This window comes from Sinohyriopsis cumingii, chromosome 16, assembly GCF_028554795.1.
Source record: "Sinohyriopsis cumingii isolate HCF-2022 chromosome 16, ASM2855479v2, whole genome shotgun sequence".
Classification (NCBI taxonomy): Eukaryota; Metazoa; Mollusca; class Bivalvia; order Unionida; family Unionidae; genus Sinohyriopsis; species Sinohyriopsis cumingii.
This window is the reverse complement of record NC_142976.1, coordinates 78,608,334-78,626,165: the sequence shown is the minus strand read 5'-3', so window position 1 is coordinate 78,626,165 and position 17,832 is coordinate 78,608,334. Positions and strand designations below refer to the sequence as shown.

The 17,832-nt window shown below is 30.9% G+C and overlaps 1 protein-coding gene across 1 annotated transcript in view; it reads left to right on the top strand.

Moving 5' to 3' along the window:
- LOC149780859 (uncharacterized) overlaps positions 1–17,832 on the top strand; it is a 210,966-nt gene that overhangs the window by 178,606 nt on the left and 14,528 nt on the right. The window contains exons 4-5 of the mRNA XM_089937960.1: positions 7,673–7,737; positions 15,554–15,775. Coding sequence (XP_089794086.1) covers positions 7,673–7,737; positions 15,554–15,775 — 287 coding nt within the window. The remainder of the gene's footprint in view (positions 1–7,672; positions 7,738–15,553; positions 15,776–17,832) is intronic.

Genomic DNA, 17,832 nt, shown 5'->3' with positions numbered 1-17,832 from the left:
GATTTCATAACATAATAATACACCTAGGTATAATGTGATACCATATCAATGATTTCATAACATAATAATACACCTAGGTATAACATGATACCATATCAATGATTTCATAACATAATAATACACCTAGGTATAATGTGATACCATATCAATGATTTCATAACATGATAATACACCTTGGTATGACATGATACCATATCAATGATTTCATAACATGATAGTACACCTTGGTATAACATGATACCATATCAATGATTTTATAACATGATAATACACCTTGGTTTAACATGATACCATATCAATGATTTCATAACATGATAATGCACCTAGGTATAATGTGATACCATATCAATGATTTCATTACATAATAATACACCTTGGTATAACATGATACCATATCAATGATTTCATAACATGATAATACACCTTGGTATAACATGATACCATATCAATGATTTCATAACATGATAATACACCTTGGTGTAAGATGATACCATATCAATGATTTCATAATGTACACCTAGGTATAACATGATACCATACCAATGGTTTCATAATGTACACCTTGGTATAACATGATACCATATCAATGATTTCATAACATGATAATACACCTTGGTATAACATGATACCATATCAATGATTTCATAACATAATAATACACCTAGGTGTAATGTGATACCATATCAATGATTTCATAACATAATAATACACCTAGGTATAACATGATACCATATCAATGATTTCATAACATGATAATACACCTTGGTATAACATGATACCATATCAATGATTTCATAACATAATAATACACCTAGGTATAATATGATACCATATCAATGATTTCATAACATAATAATACACCTAGGTATAACATGATACCATATCAATGATTTCATAACATAATAATACACCTAGGTATAATGTGATACCATATCAATGATTTCATAACATAATAATACACCTAGGTATAAAATGATACCATATCAATGATATCATAATGTACACCTAGGTATAACATGATACCATATCAATGATTTCATAACATTATAATACACCTAGGTATAATGTGATACCATATCAATGATTTCATAATGTACACCTAGGTATAACATGATACGATATCAGTGCTTTCATAACATGATAATACACCTAGGTATAACATGATACCATATCAGTGATTTCATAACATGATAATTCACCTAGGTATAATGTTATACCTTATCAATGATTTCATAACATGATAATACACCTAGGTATAATGTGATACCATATCAATGATTTCATGACATGATAATACACCTAGGTATAATGTGATACCATATCAATGATTTCATAACATGATAATTCACCTAGGTATAATGTGATACCATATCAATGATTTCATAACATGATAATACACCTTGGTATAATGTGATACCATATCAATTATTTCATAACATGATAATACACCTAGGTATAATGTGATACCATATGAATGATTTCATAACATGATAATACACCTTGGTATAATGTGATACCATATCAATGATTTCATAATGTACACCAGGTATAACATGATACCATATCAATGATTTCATAATAATACACCTTGGTATAACATGATACCATATCAATGATTTCATAATAATACACCTTGGTATAACATGATACCATATCAATGATTTCATAATAATACACCTAGGTATAATGTGATACCATATCAATGATTTCATAATGTACACCTTGGTATAACATGATACCATATCAATGATTTCATAACATAATAATACACCTAGGTATAATGTGATACCATATCAATGATTTCATAACATAATAATACACCTAGGTATAATGTGATACCATATCAATGATTTCATAATGTACACCTTGGTATAACATCATACGATATTGATGATTTCATGACATAATAATACACCTAGGTATAATGTGATACCATATCAATGATTTCATAATGTACACCTTGGTATAACATGATACCATATCAATGATTTCATAACATAATAATACACCTAGGTATAATGTGATACCATATCAATGATTTCATAATGTACACCTTGGTATAACATGATACCATATCAATGATTTGATAACATAAAAATACACCTAGGTATAATGTGATACCATATCAATGATTTCATAATGTACACCTTGGTATAATGTGATACTATATCAATCATTTCATAACATAATAATACACCTTGATATAACATGATGCCATATCAATGATTTCATAATGTACACCTTGGTATAACATGATACCATATCAATGATTTCATAACATAATAATACACCTTGGTATAACATGATACCATATCAATGATTTCATAACATAATAATACACCTAGGTATAATGTGATACGATATCAATGATTTCATAACATAATAATACACCTTGGTATAATGTGATACCATATCAATGATTTCATAACATAATAATACACCTTGGTATAACATGATACCATATCAATGATTTCATAACATGATAATACACCTAGGTATAATGTGATACCATATCAATGATTTCATAACATAATAATACACCTAGGTATAATGTGATACCATATCAATGATTTCATAACATAATAATACACCTAGGTATAATGTGATACCATATCAATGATTTCATAACATAATAATACACCTAGGTATAATGTGATACCATATCAATGATTTCATAACATAATAATACACCTTGGTATAATGTGATACCATATCAATGATTTCATAACATAATAATACACCTTGGTATAACATGATACCATGTCAATGATTTCATAACATAATAATACACCTAGGTATAATGTGATACCATATCAATGATTTCATAACATAATAATACACCTAGGTATAATGTGATACCATATCAATGATTTCATAACATAATAATACACCTATGTATAATGTGATACCATATCAATGATTTCATAACATAATAATACACCTAGGTATAATGTGATACCATATCAATGATTTCATAACATAATAATACACCTAGGGATAATGTGATACCATATCAATGATTTCATAACATAATAATACACCTAGGTATAATGTGATACCATATCAATGATTTCATAACATAATAATACACCTAGGTATAATGTGATACCATATCAATGATTTCATAACATAATAATACACCTAGATATAATGTGATACCATATCAATGATTTCATAACATAATAATACACCTTGGTATAACATGATACCATTTCAATGATTTCATAACATGATAATACACCTTGGGATAACATGATACCATATCAATGATTTCATAACATGATAATACACCTTGGTATAACATGATACCATATCAATGATTTCATAACATGATAATACACCTAGGTATAATGTGATACCATATCAGTGATTTCATAACATAATAATACACCTTGGTATAACATGATACCATATCAATGATTTCATAACATGATAATACACCTTGGTATAACATGATACCATATCAATGATTTCATAACATGATAATACACCTTGGTATAACATGATACCATATCAATGATTTCATAATGTACACCTAGGTATAACATGATACCATATCAATGATTTCATAATGTACACCTTGGTATAACATGATACCATATCAATGATTTCATAACATGATAATACACCTTGGTATAACATGATACCATATCAATGATTTCATAACATAATAATACACCTAGGTATAATGTGATACCATATCAGTGATTTCATGACATAATAATACACCTAGGTATAACATGATACCATATCAATGATTTCATAACGTGATCATACACCTTGGTATAACATGATACCATATCAATGATTTCATAACATAATAATACACCTAGGTATAATGTGATACCATATCAATGATTTCATAACATAATAATACACCTAGGTATAACATGATACCATATCAATGATTTCATAACATAATAATACACCTAGGTATAATGTGATACCATTTCAATGATTTCATAATGTACACCTTGGTATAACATGATACCATATCAATGATTTCATAACATAATAATACACCTAGGTATAATGTGATGCCATATCAATGATTTCATAATGTACACCTTGGTATAATGTGATACTATATGAATGATTTCATAACATAATAATACACCTTGATATAACATGATACCATATCAATGATTTCATAATGTACACCTTGGTATAACATGATACCATATCAATGATTTCATAACATAATAATACACCTTGGTATAACATGATACCATATCAATGATTTCATAACATAATAATACACCTAGGTGTAAGGTGATACCATATCAATGATTTCATAACATAATAATACACCTAGGTATAATGTGATACCATATCAATGATTTCATAACATAATAATACACCTATGTATAATGTGATACCATATCAATGATTTCATAACATAATAATACACCTAGGTATAATGTGATACCATATCAATGATTTCATAAGATAATAATACACCTTGGTATAATGTGATACCATATCAATGATTTCATAACATAATAATACACCTTGGTATAACGTGATACCATATCAATGATTTCATAACATAATAATACACCTAGGTATAATGTGATACCATATCAATGATTTCATAACATAATAATACACCTATGTATAATGTGATACCATATCAATGATTTCATAACATAATAATACACCTAGGTATAATGTGATACCATATCAATGATTTCATAACATAATAATACACCTAGGTATAATGTGATACCATTTCAATGATTTCATAACATAATAATACACCTAGGTATAATGTGATACCATATCAATGATTTCATAACATAATAATACACCTAGGTATAATGTGATACCATATCAATGATTTCATAACATGATAATACACCTTGGTATGACATGATACCATATCAATGATTTCATAACATGATAGTACACCTTGGTATAACATGATACCATATCAATGATTTCATAACATGATAATGCACCTAGGTATAATGTGATACCATATCAATGATTTCATAACATAATAATACACCTTGGTATAACATGATACCATATCAATGATTTCATAACATGATAATACACCTTGGTATAACATGATACCATATCAATGATTTCATAACATGATAATACACCTTGGTATAACATGATACCATATCAATTATTTCATAATGTACACCTAGGTATAACATGATACCATATCAATGATTTCATAATGTACACCTTGGTATAACATGATACCATATCAATGATTTCATAACATGATAATACACCTTGGTATTACATGATACCATATCAATGATTTCATAACATAATAATACACCTAGGTATAATGTGATACCATATCAATGATTTCATGACATAATAATACACCTAGGTATAACATGATACCATATCAATGATTTCATAACATGATAATACACCTTGGTATAACATGATACCATATCAATGATTTCATAACATAATAATACACCTAGGTATAATATGATACCATATCAATGATTTCATAACATAATAATACACCTAGGTATAACGTGATACCATATCAATGATTTCATAACATAATAATACACCTAGGTATAATGTGATACCATATCAATGATTTCATAACATAATAATACACCTAGGTATAAAATGATACCATATCAATGATTTCATAATGTACACCTAGGTATAACATGATACCATATCAATGATTTCATAACATGATAATACACCTAGGTATAATGTGATACCATATCAATGATTTCATAATGTACACCTAGGTATAACATGATACGATATCAATGCTTTCATAACATGATAATACACCTAGGTATAACATGATACCATATCAGTGATTTCATAACATGATAATACACCTAGGTATAATGTTATACGTTATCAATGATTTCATAACATGATAATACACCTAGGTATAATGTGATACCATATCAATGATTTCATGACATGGTAATACACCTAGGTATAATGTGATACCATATCAATGATTTCATAACATGATAATTCACCTAGGTATAATGTGATACCATATCAATGATTTCATAACATGATAATACACCTTGGTATAATGTGATACCATATCAATGATTTCATAACATGATAATACACCTAGGTATAATGTGATACCATATGAATGATTTCATAACATTATAATACACCTTGGTATAATGTGATACCATATCAATGATTTCATAATGTACACCAGGTATAACATGATACCATATCAATGATTTCATAATAATACACCTTGGTATAACATGATACCATATCAATGATTTCATAATAATACACCTTGGTATAACATGATACCATATCAATGATTTCATAATAATACACCTAGGTATAATGTGATACCATATCAATGATTTCATAACATGATAATACACCTTGGTATAATGTGATACCATATCAATGATTTCATAATGTACACCTAGGTATACCATGATACCATATCAATGATTTCATAATAATACACCTAGGTATAATGTGATACCATATCAATGATTTCATAACATGATAATACACCTTGGTATAATGTGATACCATATCAATGATTTCATAATGTACACCTAGGTATAACATGATACCATATCAATGATTTCATAATAATACACCTTGGTATAACATGATACCATATCAGTGATTTCATAATAATACACCTTGGTATAACATGATACCATATCAATGATTTCATAATAATACACATAGGTATAATGTGATACCATATCAATGATTTCATAATGTACACCTTGTTATAACATGATACCATATCAGTGATTTATAACATGATAATACACCTTGGTATAACATGATACCATATCAATGATTTCATAATGTACACCTAGGTATAACATGATACCATATCAATGATTTCATAATGTACACGTTGGTATAACATGATACCATATCAATGATTTCATAATAATACCCCCAGGTATAATGTGATACCATATCAATGATTTCATAATGTACACCTTGGTATAACATGATACCATATCAATGATTTCATAACATAGTAATACACCTAGGTATAATGTGATACCATATCAATGATTTCATAACATAATAATACACCTAGGTATAATGTGATACCATATCAATGATTTCATAATGTACACCTTGGTATAACATGATACCATATTGATGATTTCATGACATAATAATACACCTAGGTATAATGTGATACCATATCAATGATTTCATTATGTACACCTTGGTATAACATGTTACCATATCAATGATTTCATAACATAATAATACACCTAGGGATAATGTGATACCATATGAATTATTTCATAATGTACACCTTGGTATAACATGATACCATATCAATGATTTCATAACATGATGATCATGTCATTTCAAGATGCACAATGAACATTGATTTTACAAATGCAAACTACCCAAATAAAACTGACCCATTAAACTGAAAATCTCTCAAAATCAAAGTTTTTCTAAGTTACCTTAGGCTTTTGTTCCTGTGAGTTTGCACTGTCAGAGTGTACATTATGGTTATCATTACCCCCAAAGATTTCCATGAAAAATCCATGCTTGATGATGAATCACCCCATTAATTTTTTTTATAAGAAAATGTTTTGAAATAATGATCCCACTTCTTTTTAATGCATTACAAGGCAGACTGATGGACTTCTAATATTAGTTTAATGGACTTATAATATTAGTTCAATTTCAGCTGAGAACTTGTCCCTTCAGCAGTATTGTGACAGAGCTAAAGTCCAGGATGGTCAGAGTATCTTGGTAAGTAATGATTCAGATGCTATCATCATCATCATCATCATCATCATCATCATCACCACCACCACCACCACCACCACCACCACAGTCACACTAAATTTCAACAACCTAAGTTGCATGACATCAAAAATTTGAATCAGTATGCATTTAGATTTTTCTTCCAGGATGACATATGATGAAAGAAAATGAAAATTGTGTCCAAAAGACCTTTACATGATGATACTGTTACATTTCCGTAGTGAAGAATAAGGACTTTCATTTTAATGATAAGAATTTGTGTGCATTTAGTTTTGTTGCAAAATTTCCTACAGAATATTTTTAGACATTGATAAGGTTATTGTTGTTTTGTGTTTAATGCTTTTTCTCTACACATGATAGACTATACATGGTGGGTAGGATAACTTGTAGAGGATGAACCCCCCAAAAAACCTGGGAAGAACCACTGACCCAAGGTAAGCTACTGGCTAGTCCTACAATGTAAGACACAGCGCATGTTTTTTTTTAGTGCTATGTTTTACTATCCAAATAATAGCCTTGTAGAGCGTGTTCCGGTGTCATTGACATTGGAATGAGTAATCAAAGTTTCAGGAACATCTCACACACTTGGCAACCTATATCAACACTCTTCCACTAATTTATGTGTAATTAATATACTTACTGTGCTGTCTTTATCCTGGCGGAATGAAAATATGATACTAGCAAATGGATGCTTTTTCTCATTCCGTTGACATTTGAATTTGTTGCAATGCGACGGTAGTCGAGGTATGCCGAAGTAAGTTCAAGTAGGTTCATGTTGGGGATATGTTTCTTGAATGAAATGAACTTTTGCTTACAGTTCCAATAGGCATAATATATTTTTATTTGTTTCGTTAAAGAATATTTCAACACTTAACCCGATTTTGGCATTCCCAGCTTTCATCGCTTTCCACCCAGCTAAAATAAGTAAAGTCTGACTAAAACATTATGACTTTACTTTGTAGAAAAGCGTCTTCCTTTTAGTTGTCAGTTGTGTGAAATATTCCTCAAAATTTGACTTTTGTAACGATGTTAGTTGACATCAATATGCTACACATCGCCATTTGTCAGGATCTAAGACCTTGACGCCAATAACGTAAATATCAGCGTCGAGGCCTTACATGTAGGACTTACTACTGGCAAGCTTTCTCACATACCCACATTGGCAGAGCCCCAGACTCAGACCCACATGGACAGAAAGGAAATGACAGTGATCAGTAAAGGTGAGTGCTTTTAACCACTTGGCCACCCAAGGCTTCTTTTTTTAAAAATACCATGAGGGGATACAGTTGTATTGTGTTACAACTCTATGGTCTTCAACTAAGTAGCAGAAAAGAGCAAGAGCCAAGTTTTGAAAAATTCAATGGATAATTTATTTCCCAAGAATACAAAGTGAAAATTTAATAAAAGAACTTGTTGTGAATTAAATCTTAAATAGTTTTAAGAAGTCTATCACAAGTCCAGATATATGAAATTCCAGTTGAAGTCCAGTGGTTCTCCAAATAAATTCTGACGTTGAATATGTTGATGTGCCTGTAGTGTTGACTCTGCTAATGTGCCAAATGGCCTGGAGTGTGATGATGTACTATCAGTCTTTTGATGTATCACAGTAATGTAATAAGAAATTGTTCTTATCTGAATATGCTATAATTCCAAATTAATGTTCCAGTCCAAGAGTATTATTGAACACTTTTTAATTCTAGTAAAAAATATTTTTAATAAATAAATTCAACCAAATTAAAAACTGAACAACACAATAAAACTGATTCCGCTTCAGATGTTAAGGCAAAACCTTTTAATTTTTCAAGTAAACAACATTATATAAAAAACTAAGACACAATAATAGAACCAAAATGTAGGTCACTATCCTCTGTAAAACATTCAGAGTTGTCAACAAGTTTTTGAATTTCCAAGTGAAAAAAATTAAAATAAACATGTTCACTTCCAAATGTAATGATCAGAATATTTAACCTTTAATCTTACAGAAATGTTAGTTGTATATTATGTTGTTTACAAATAAATGTTACTGGTCAGGTGCAGCATGACCTTGATTTTTGGGCAAAGTGAGGTACACAATACAGATGTACATAACATATTATCATTAAGAAAAGCCAACAAATAATACAAATTAAATATACATACCGTATATACTTGCATATAAGCCCATTGGCATATGAGCCGACACCCCCACCCCACCCTGAACTGAACAGGTATAAGCATAAAAAAGTCCATGACCCCCATATAAGCCGACCCACAATTCTGAGACGACACAAGATGCACATAGTAAGTTCTAAATGCATTTATCTAGGCAAACTTATATTAACAAAATGTATGTATGATTCTTAAAAAGAAATGGTATAAACTTGTTTGAAAAGTAATTTATTTAATTTTCTGTTTTCTTATTGGTTTTGCCTAATTTAGATTTGTGTATAATTTGATTGAACGATGACAATAATTGAGCTATCGCAACTTGCTGCAACACTACCTCGCCCTCTTGAATGAATTATTATTGTTTGTTTATGCATCATTGCATTTGACATTTTATATCACTGCACCAGTAATTACATTTTTATTTTGCCTTGAAAATGTAAATACCTAACTCATTAAAATTTGATCCAAGTATGACAACACAACAAACAACAATACAGTTTGATTCAGTGCTCGCAATTAAGCTACTGAACATATTTACGTAATGGTGCCACTGCATGTTCATTGTAGGTTTGAACATACACTGAATGAAGTACATCCCTTAGTGTCGAATCATGGGTGCCACTGCACTAAACTTTAATGATATCTCCAAAATACAATAATGAAAGTTTCAGAAATAATCCTTCGAAAATGATGCTAATACTCTAAAAGCTGAGTTGTTTGCTTTGATGTAAGCGACCTTACACCATACTTGTCAACTCTAATGCCCGGAGAGACAATCTCCCGAATTATGGGATCACTTTATACCTATCTCCGAATTTCATAATATTTCCCAATATTTGCAGAGAACTCCCGATTATTACATTATGTCTTCGGTTTTAATTTCTCCTAAAAAAGGAAAAGTCCTTCATAAATAGATATATTGTTTGCAATCCATGGAAGGCATGTTCTGTTGTATCACTTGTGAATGTAGTCCCACATGTAAGACATATCACATGTTATTTATGTTTTAGTACTACGACCCTGACGCCCAAAACATAAATATCAGCGTCGAGATCTTACATGTAGGACTACTGTGAATATTATCGTGACGAAATAATTACTTTACTAGAAAGAAATTGCTTCTTCACTAAATTGGATGTTAAGTTTAAACATTATTCACGTACATTTATGATTTTTTTCCATCTACAACAATACAAAAGTCAGAAAATAAACCAGAACAAAAATTAAGCTGCAACAATAGAACTGTCGGTAATTAATTTCAGTCCCAAGAATGATCACCATGAATGATGTAGCTCCATTTTCTTAGCTCCATTCCCACCAAGGAAGCTTACATGAGTGAACATCTGGCATTTTTATACCATATATACGAAATTTAATTACCATCGTTAAATTAAAAGAAGGAAAATACATACCATGCAGCATGTGTCCTCAAAACATTAATTCAAAATACCTATGTTTTATAGTAGACAATAATAAATGCCTTGCGAGTTGACAATAAGGGAATAAGCTCGGATATACGAGGGGAAAATATTTGCCGCATGTATGGTACAATGAGGCTGCCTATTTAGGTACCTTTATTTCAACAAAATTGGTAATCCTTTATTTCCCAATCAATTGCTGGTGCTTGGGTAACACAGTAGTGTAGAACTTGGTTTCTATGAATCACAAAATAGTTGCATCGATAAGGATACTTTTAATTAGTCGCACTGGCTTTCTTGCCTGTTGTGCAGTTTGGCCATAGCTGACCAGAATATGAAAATAGTTTATGTTCTGGGGAAAAATAAGGTGCCTCCTTTGTGGATTTTGCCCATATTAGACTCAGAAGATGGATCAATATTAAGTGAAAACAAGGTTTTAAAAATAACATGAAAAACCTCCCGATATTAGGCAATTACGCATCAATGTACTGGTATAGTTGCTGGTCAAAATTCCCTCTTAACACAAGCCAATTTTGAGATTTTAGTGATCAATTGGCCTGTATTGCTGTCGGAAAACGAAATACAAATCCACCAGCTATCAACAAAGGAGATGCCAAAACATCAAGCTTTAAATTGTGTGGAAAGTTTGATGTTGTTCAGCCAAAACACAAAACTAACATAGATTGATGATGATCTTAGTTGATCTGTGATGAGAATTTTAGCCTTTATTATTACCACTCTTCGTGAACATTTAAGTTATGCTGGTTATGTGCCTTTACAAATAAACATGCATGCCTTTTCATAAATATTACCTTATTTTATAGGATCGCTTATATCATTGAATATGAGTAACTCGTGAGCAAGTGATTCAGCTTAAAAGAAATAGCTATTTAGGCCTTGCTGAAATGTTATCTGGAAGAATGCAATTTGGTCGAAACAATGAGTAAAGCAAAATGTGCATCTAATATGATTGGGAATAAGTAAGGATTTAAGTGATGCTATGCACGCTTTGCACTGTGTAGTACTGTACATTATAGTTCAGTCTGGTCTCCCGGGTAAACTCAACTGGTCTGCAAATTTTGAAGTCTGTATTTACCTTTATTTAATTTCATGTTGGACTAATCAGAAGATATGCACATGCAAAATAGTAACAAAATCAATCGTTGTAATTGATAACAGTTTAATGAGTGTCGGGTCACTGAATTGATCGCTTTTTATATGTGTATGTCCCAGGACACAGAAAAAATTATTTTGTTTTATATGTGTATGTCCTAGGACACAGAAAAAAATTATTTTGTTTTATATGTGTATGTCCTAGGACACAGAAAAAAAGTAATTTTTGTGTCCCAAGATTTACAGCCTTTACAGTAGTCAACAAAAAGACATTACCAACTGTCAAGTTTAGACACTGGCCCATGGGTAAGCTGACCCCCCCCCCCCCATCTTCCAGGCCTTTATTTTTCTAAATTATTCAGCTTATATGTGAAAATATATATATATATATATATATATATATATATATATATATATATATATATATATATATATATATATATATATATACATACACACACATGTATGATTACGCATTCATACACACTGATATGTGAAGTTTTAAAGGTTAAGATTTTGGAGAAAGGAACACCATATTATCTGCAATCAGTCCTAGAGTTGCAGTATACAAGCAGTACTAGAGCTCTTTTACTGTATATTTAAGAAATAGACTGAAGGAAAAATTGCAGTGATTTTATATTGCAGAATTGTATCTATCTTAAATTCTCAAAACATATTTTAATAATTGATCTGTTATAATGAATGTAGATGTAGGCTAATTTTTGTGTGCTGCTACTGTCAGATTTGAAATACTGTTCATTCCAGGCATAAATGTTAAAACATCTTTGGAGTTTTTAGTGTATTTGCAGTTTTTTCTCACTTGGTTATTCAGTATCTTTGATTATAAATGATTAAAATCTATGCTTGATATCTTGGCTATGACATGATTTGACATGAAATCACTATTGGCATTTCATTATCATGTAGAAAGATGAAAATCATTTTTATATTGGTCTTCACACACACACACACACATTTTATATATATATATATATATATATATATATATATATATTGCTGACATATTGCCATTTAATGATAATGTGTAGAAAGTAATCATTTCAATATAAACAGTGTAAGTTGTCAACTTGCTCTTTTTTATATTGATTCTTTAATTGAAAATAAATCTGTCCTCATTGTTAGCTGTCTTTTTTCTTATAAATTCTACTTGTTGGATTACAATTTGAGAAGAAAATGACCTTGCAATTTAAAAAAAAAAATCATAAATATCTATATTATATTGCAACTTGCAACAAAGGCCCTTTTCTCACAAAAATAATGCCCTTACAGTAAGAAACACCCATAACTGGCCCCACTCCATAAGAAATTTCTGGCTGGAACTTGCAGTTGTTGATGTGGCCTACCAAGACAAATACTGATACATCACTCAGGCTATGGGAACTAAAGATAGCATGTGCTGATATCATTTTCCCAATGTACATGTACATTGAATAGAATTGCAGAGGGCCATAATATCTGCAAGGTTTTGTTTTGAATTTGTCGATCCTTGCATATATTGTGTGTAAAATTTGACAGCTTAAGGTTTTCATTTGTGCATTCTTGATTGGATTCCTTTACCTGATAAATCTAAGTCAAAGGTAGAAGCTTGGTTCTTTTTGTATGAGGATTTTTTATATTTTGTATTTAAGCAAAATATGGTATGCACTTATTGGGGAGGTAAATTAATAATCATAATGTGGGTTGAGCATATATACCTGTTATTCAAACAGTACTCAGGTGACATAAATATTTACCAGAATTACATATATAGATTATTATTTGAAAAAGACTTTCATGGATTAATAATTCATACAATGCAAATTTTTTAATGTAAACAGAGTATTTGTGGCAGACTGCTGGTTAAGTACAGTAGGTACAATGAGAAAGTTTGAATGTTTGTTGTAAGCTTCCTTGTTTTCTTATTAGTTAAATATTGGTTTGGAAGGAATTATTAGTTAAATATTGCTTCTGAAAGGAATTATTAGTTAGATATTGGTTTTGAAATGAATTGTTAGTTATATATTGGTTCAGAAAGGAATTGTTAGATATTGGTTCAGAAAGGAATTATAGTTAAATATTGCTTCTGAAAAGAATTATTAGTTAGAATATTGGTATTGAAATGAAGTGTTAGTTAAATATTGGTTTTTAAAGGAATTTTTACATATTGGTTTTGAAAGTTGATAGTAATATTTTGGTTTTGAAAAAACTATTAGTTAGGTCTTCGTTTTTAAAAGAATTATTAAGTATTGGTTCTGAAAATAATTTAGTTACATATTGGTTTTGAAAGGAATTATTAGTTAGATATTGGTTCTGAAATGAATTTATAGGTCAGATATTGGTTTTGAAAGGAAATTTTAGTTAAATATTGGTCTTGAATGGAATTATTAGTTAAATATTGGTTTGAAAAAAACTATTAGTTAGATGTTGGTTCTGGAAGAACTTGTTAGTTAAATATTGGTCTGAAAGGAATTATTTGATATTGATTTGAAAGGAATTGCTGCTTTAAGTGTCACTGTTTCCTTGGGACATGATGAATAGTGATCCTGGAAGAACATAACTAACAGAAATAGGATACCATATAGACTGGCTCATAAGTTGAGTCCAGCTGCAAACTGCACAGATGGCATAATGTATGGTGGACGTGTTGATGCAGTTTGTTAGGAGTAATCGTTAGAACAAAAAACAGGTTCAGGTCTGCTAGCACAATAAGTGACAGCAGATCAGGGTCTGTATCATTTGCAGTTGGACTCAACTTTATATATAAATATTGTACTCATTCATTCAACATCCAGTTTTTCAGTTATAAGTGTGTGTGTGTGTTTGATTAGCCTGTAGGCTAATGCATAAGCTGGTAAATGAAATTGATGTATTAATAAAACTTGTACTATTATGAATAATCATATATTTAGTCCTTATTATGCATGAAATATGCTTTGTTTTCCATTGTTAATTTTGGGAAAATCCATCACATGATTGTCTTCAATACTTGATCTGTAGTAGCTTTGAATATTCATATGCAAACATTGAATAAGGACTGAAAATTGTATGTTGCATGCATTTAATACATGCTGGTTAAAACAATTACACAATATATAATGTTAAAGTTTGTTCTTTTTTTTCAGGACCTGGGTTGTGGATGGGGTTCTATGGGACTATATATCTGTGAGAAGTACCCTCACTGTCAAGTGACATGTGTCTCCAATTCTAACACACAAAGACAGTTGATTGAGTCAAAGGCACTTCAACAAGGCTTTCTGGGTCGTCTAGAAGTCATCACTGCAGATGTTAATGTCTTTGCATCCAGCAAAAGATTTGATAGAATTATATCCATTGAAATGTTTGAGGTATTTGTGGGCTACTCTCTCTTTTTAGGATTAGTTCAACTGGCCATAAAGCCAGGTGGGTTACTGTATAACTCTATGATCAGCACACATTTCCCATCATGAAAAATCCAGTAAACATCTAGTTTTGTCATTTCAAGAAAGACATAAATGTCGTACTCATTTATGGTCTAGCAAGTTTGAAATAAAAGTATTGTTTCAAAGGTGTATTTGTGACTAACAGTTTTCTTACATTTTAAACATCTTTTACTGGAGGCCGCTGATGCCTAACTGAGATAGTACTGCATGTACTTTTAATGATTTTTATACCATCTCCATCCTCCCTCAACCACCCATTAAGAGGTGGCAAATATACATTAATTGCTTTGAGACTCCTCTATTTAACATAATATTGGAAATACTTTGATTATTTTGATACCCACCCACCCTCACCCACTCACTAAGATGTGATAACAAATACATCACAGCTGTCCCTTGTTATAATTCGGTATTCAGTGTGATAACAAATACATCACAGCTCTCCCTTGTTATAATTAAGTATTCAGTGTGATAACAAATACATCACAGCTCTCCCTTGTTATAATTCGGTATTCAGGGTCATGAACTGCTGAGCACGTTATGTACAAAACTGCATTATACCAAGCACACCACTCCCTCGATAACTCACACCCTGATAACTCGCAAACCTGCTTATAACGCAGGGTCATGCGTGGATCCCATTATTTTTTTTAACCAGAAAATACCCCAAAATATTAATCCCTATTTCTTGAACTTGAAGAAAATCGCAATCAAAATTGGTAACTGAAACATTGATACATTGTTCATTTTATGGTTGATAACGGTAGATATGACCTGGAAATTTTGATCCACATTTTGAAATTATCAACTTTTAATGTTGTTGTTGTTGTTGTTGTGGGGTTTAACGCCATTTTTCAGCACAAGATAGGCTATACATGGCGGCCAGTATTAATGGTGGAGGAAGAAGCCGGGAAAACCCCGGAAAGAACCACCGACCCACGAGAAGCTACTGGCAAGCTTTCTCACATACCCACATTGGCTGAATCTGAGGCTCGAACCCACGCAGACAGAGGTGAGATGGCAGTGATCCGTAACGGAGAGCGCTTTAGACCACTCGGCCACTCGGGGCCCCATCAACTTTTAATAAGAAGTTATATAATTGGTTACATTTTCTTTCTTAGTACACCATAATTAAACATATTCAAGGAATTTTCGATCAATGAAAATGTCACACTGTGTAGGAAGTACATTATTATTTCATTGCCAATTAAATACATTTTATTAAGTGAAATTTGTGTTTTAATTCAATCTTTTTGTTCCTCTTTAGTGTAACCATCGTAAATGCAATGTGTAGTTAAATTAAAGTATGTCAGCCTACAGTAACAGCTATGTCCGCAAGTGTTTCTCTGAGAACCTAATTAAGTGCCAACTGTGTTTTGATAATTGATATGAAGAAGTATTTGTTGCATTGTTGCACTGAATTAAAAGCTGGCCTCCTTTGTATTATCGCATTAATTGTGTACTATGAATCAAATAAATGAAGTGGAATAAAAGAAAACTTAAAGGCATGCAAATCCTACTTACTTAAAATCTAGCAGCCTTGGTCATATGTTGGGTGAACTCACTTCAGTTGATCAATTGAATACTGTTATAAATGTTATTGTGTATGTAACTTAATTAAACTACCTTAAATCAACCAACTCATTCATAATTTGTGATCAAAGCAAGGCAACCAAGCGAAATGAATACTTCATAAAATAGAGAGCTTAGTTTCACAGATATGGACCATTGAGGGCAAGCGAATTTCAGAGAATTCCTAAACTGGCACTTAGAGATATCCTCAAGGATAATAAGAAGTTTCACTGTTACTTCCAATGAAAACATGACATCAATATTGTACTAACTGAACAATACAAAAATTGAGTTTCGACTTAGACAATTGTCTAATGAAATAAATGTCACTAGTTTTTTGAGAAATAAAGAAATCTTGTTTGCTGGTGTATTGACAGTTAGTCCAGTTCCCTGCTACTTTGACTCCCAAT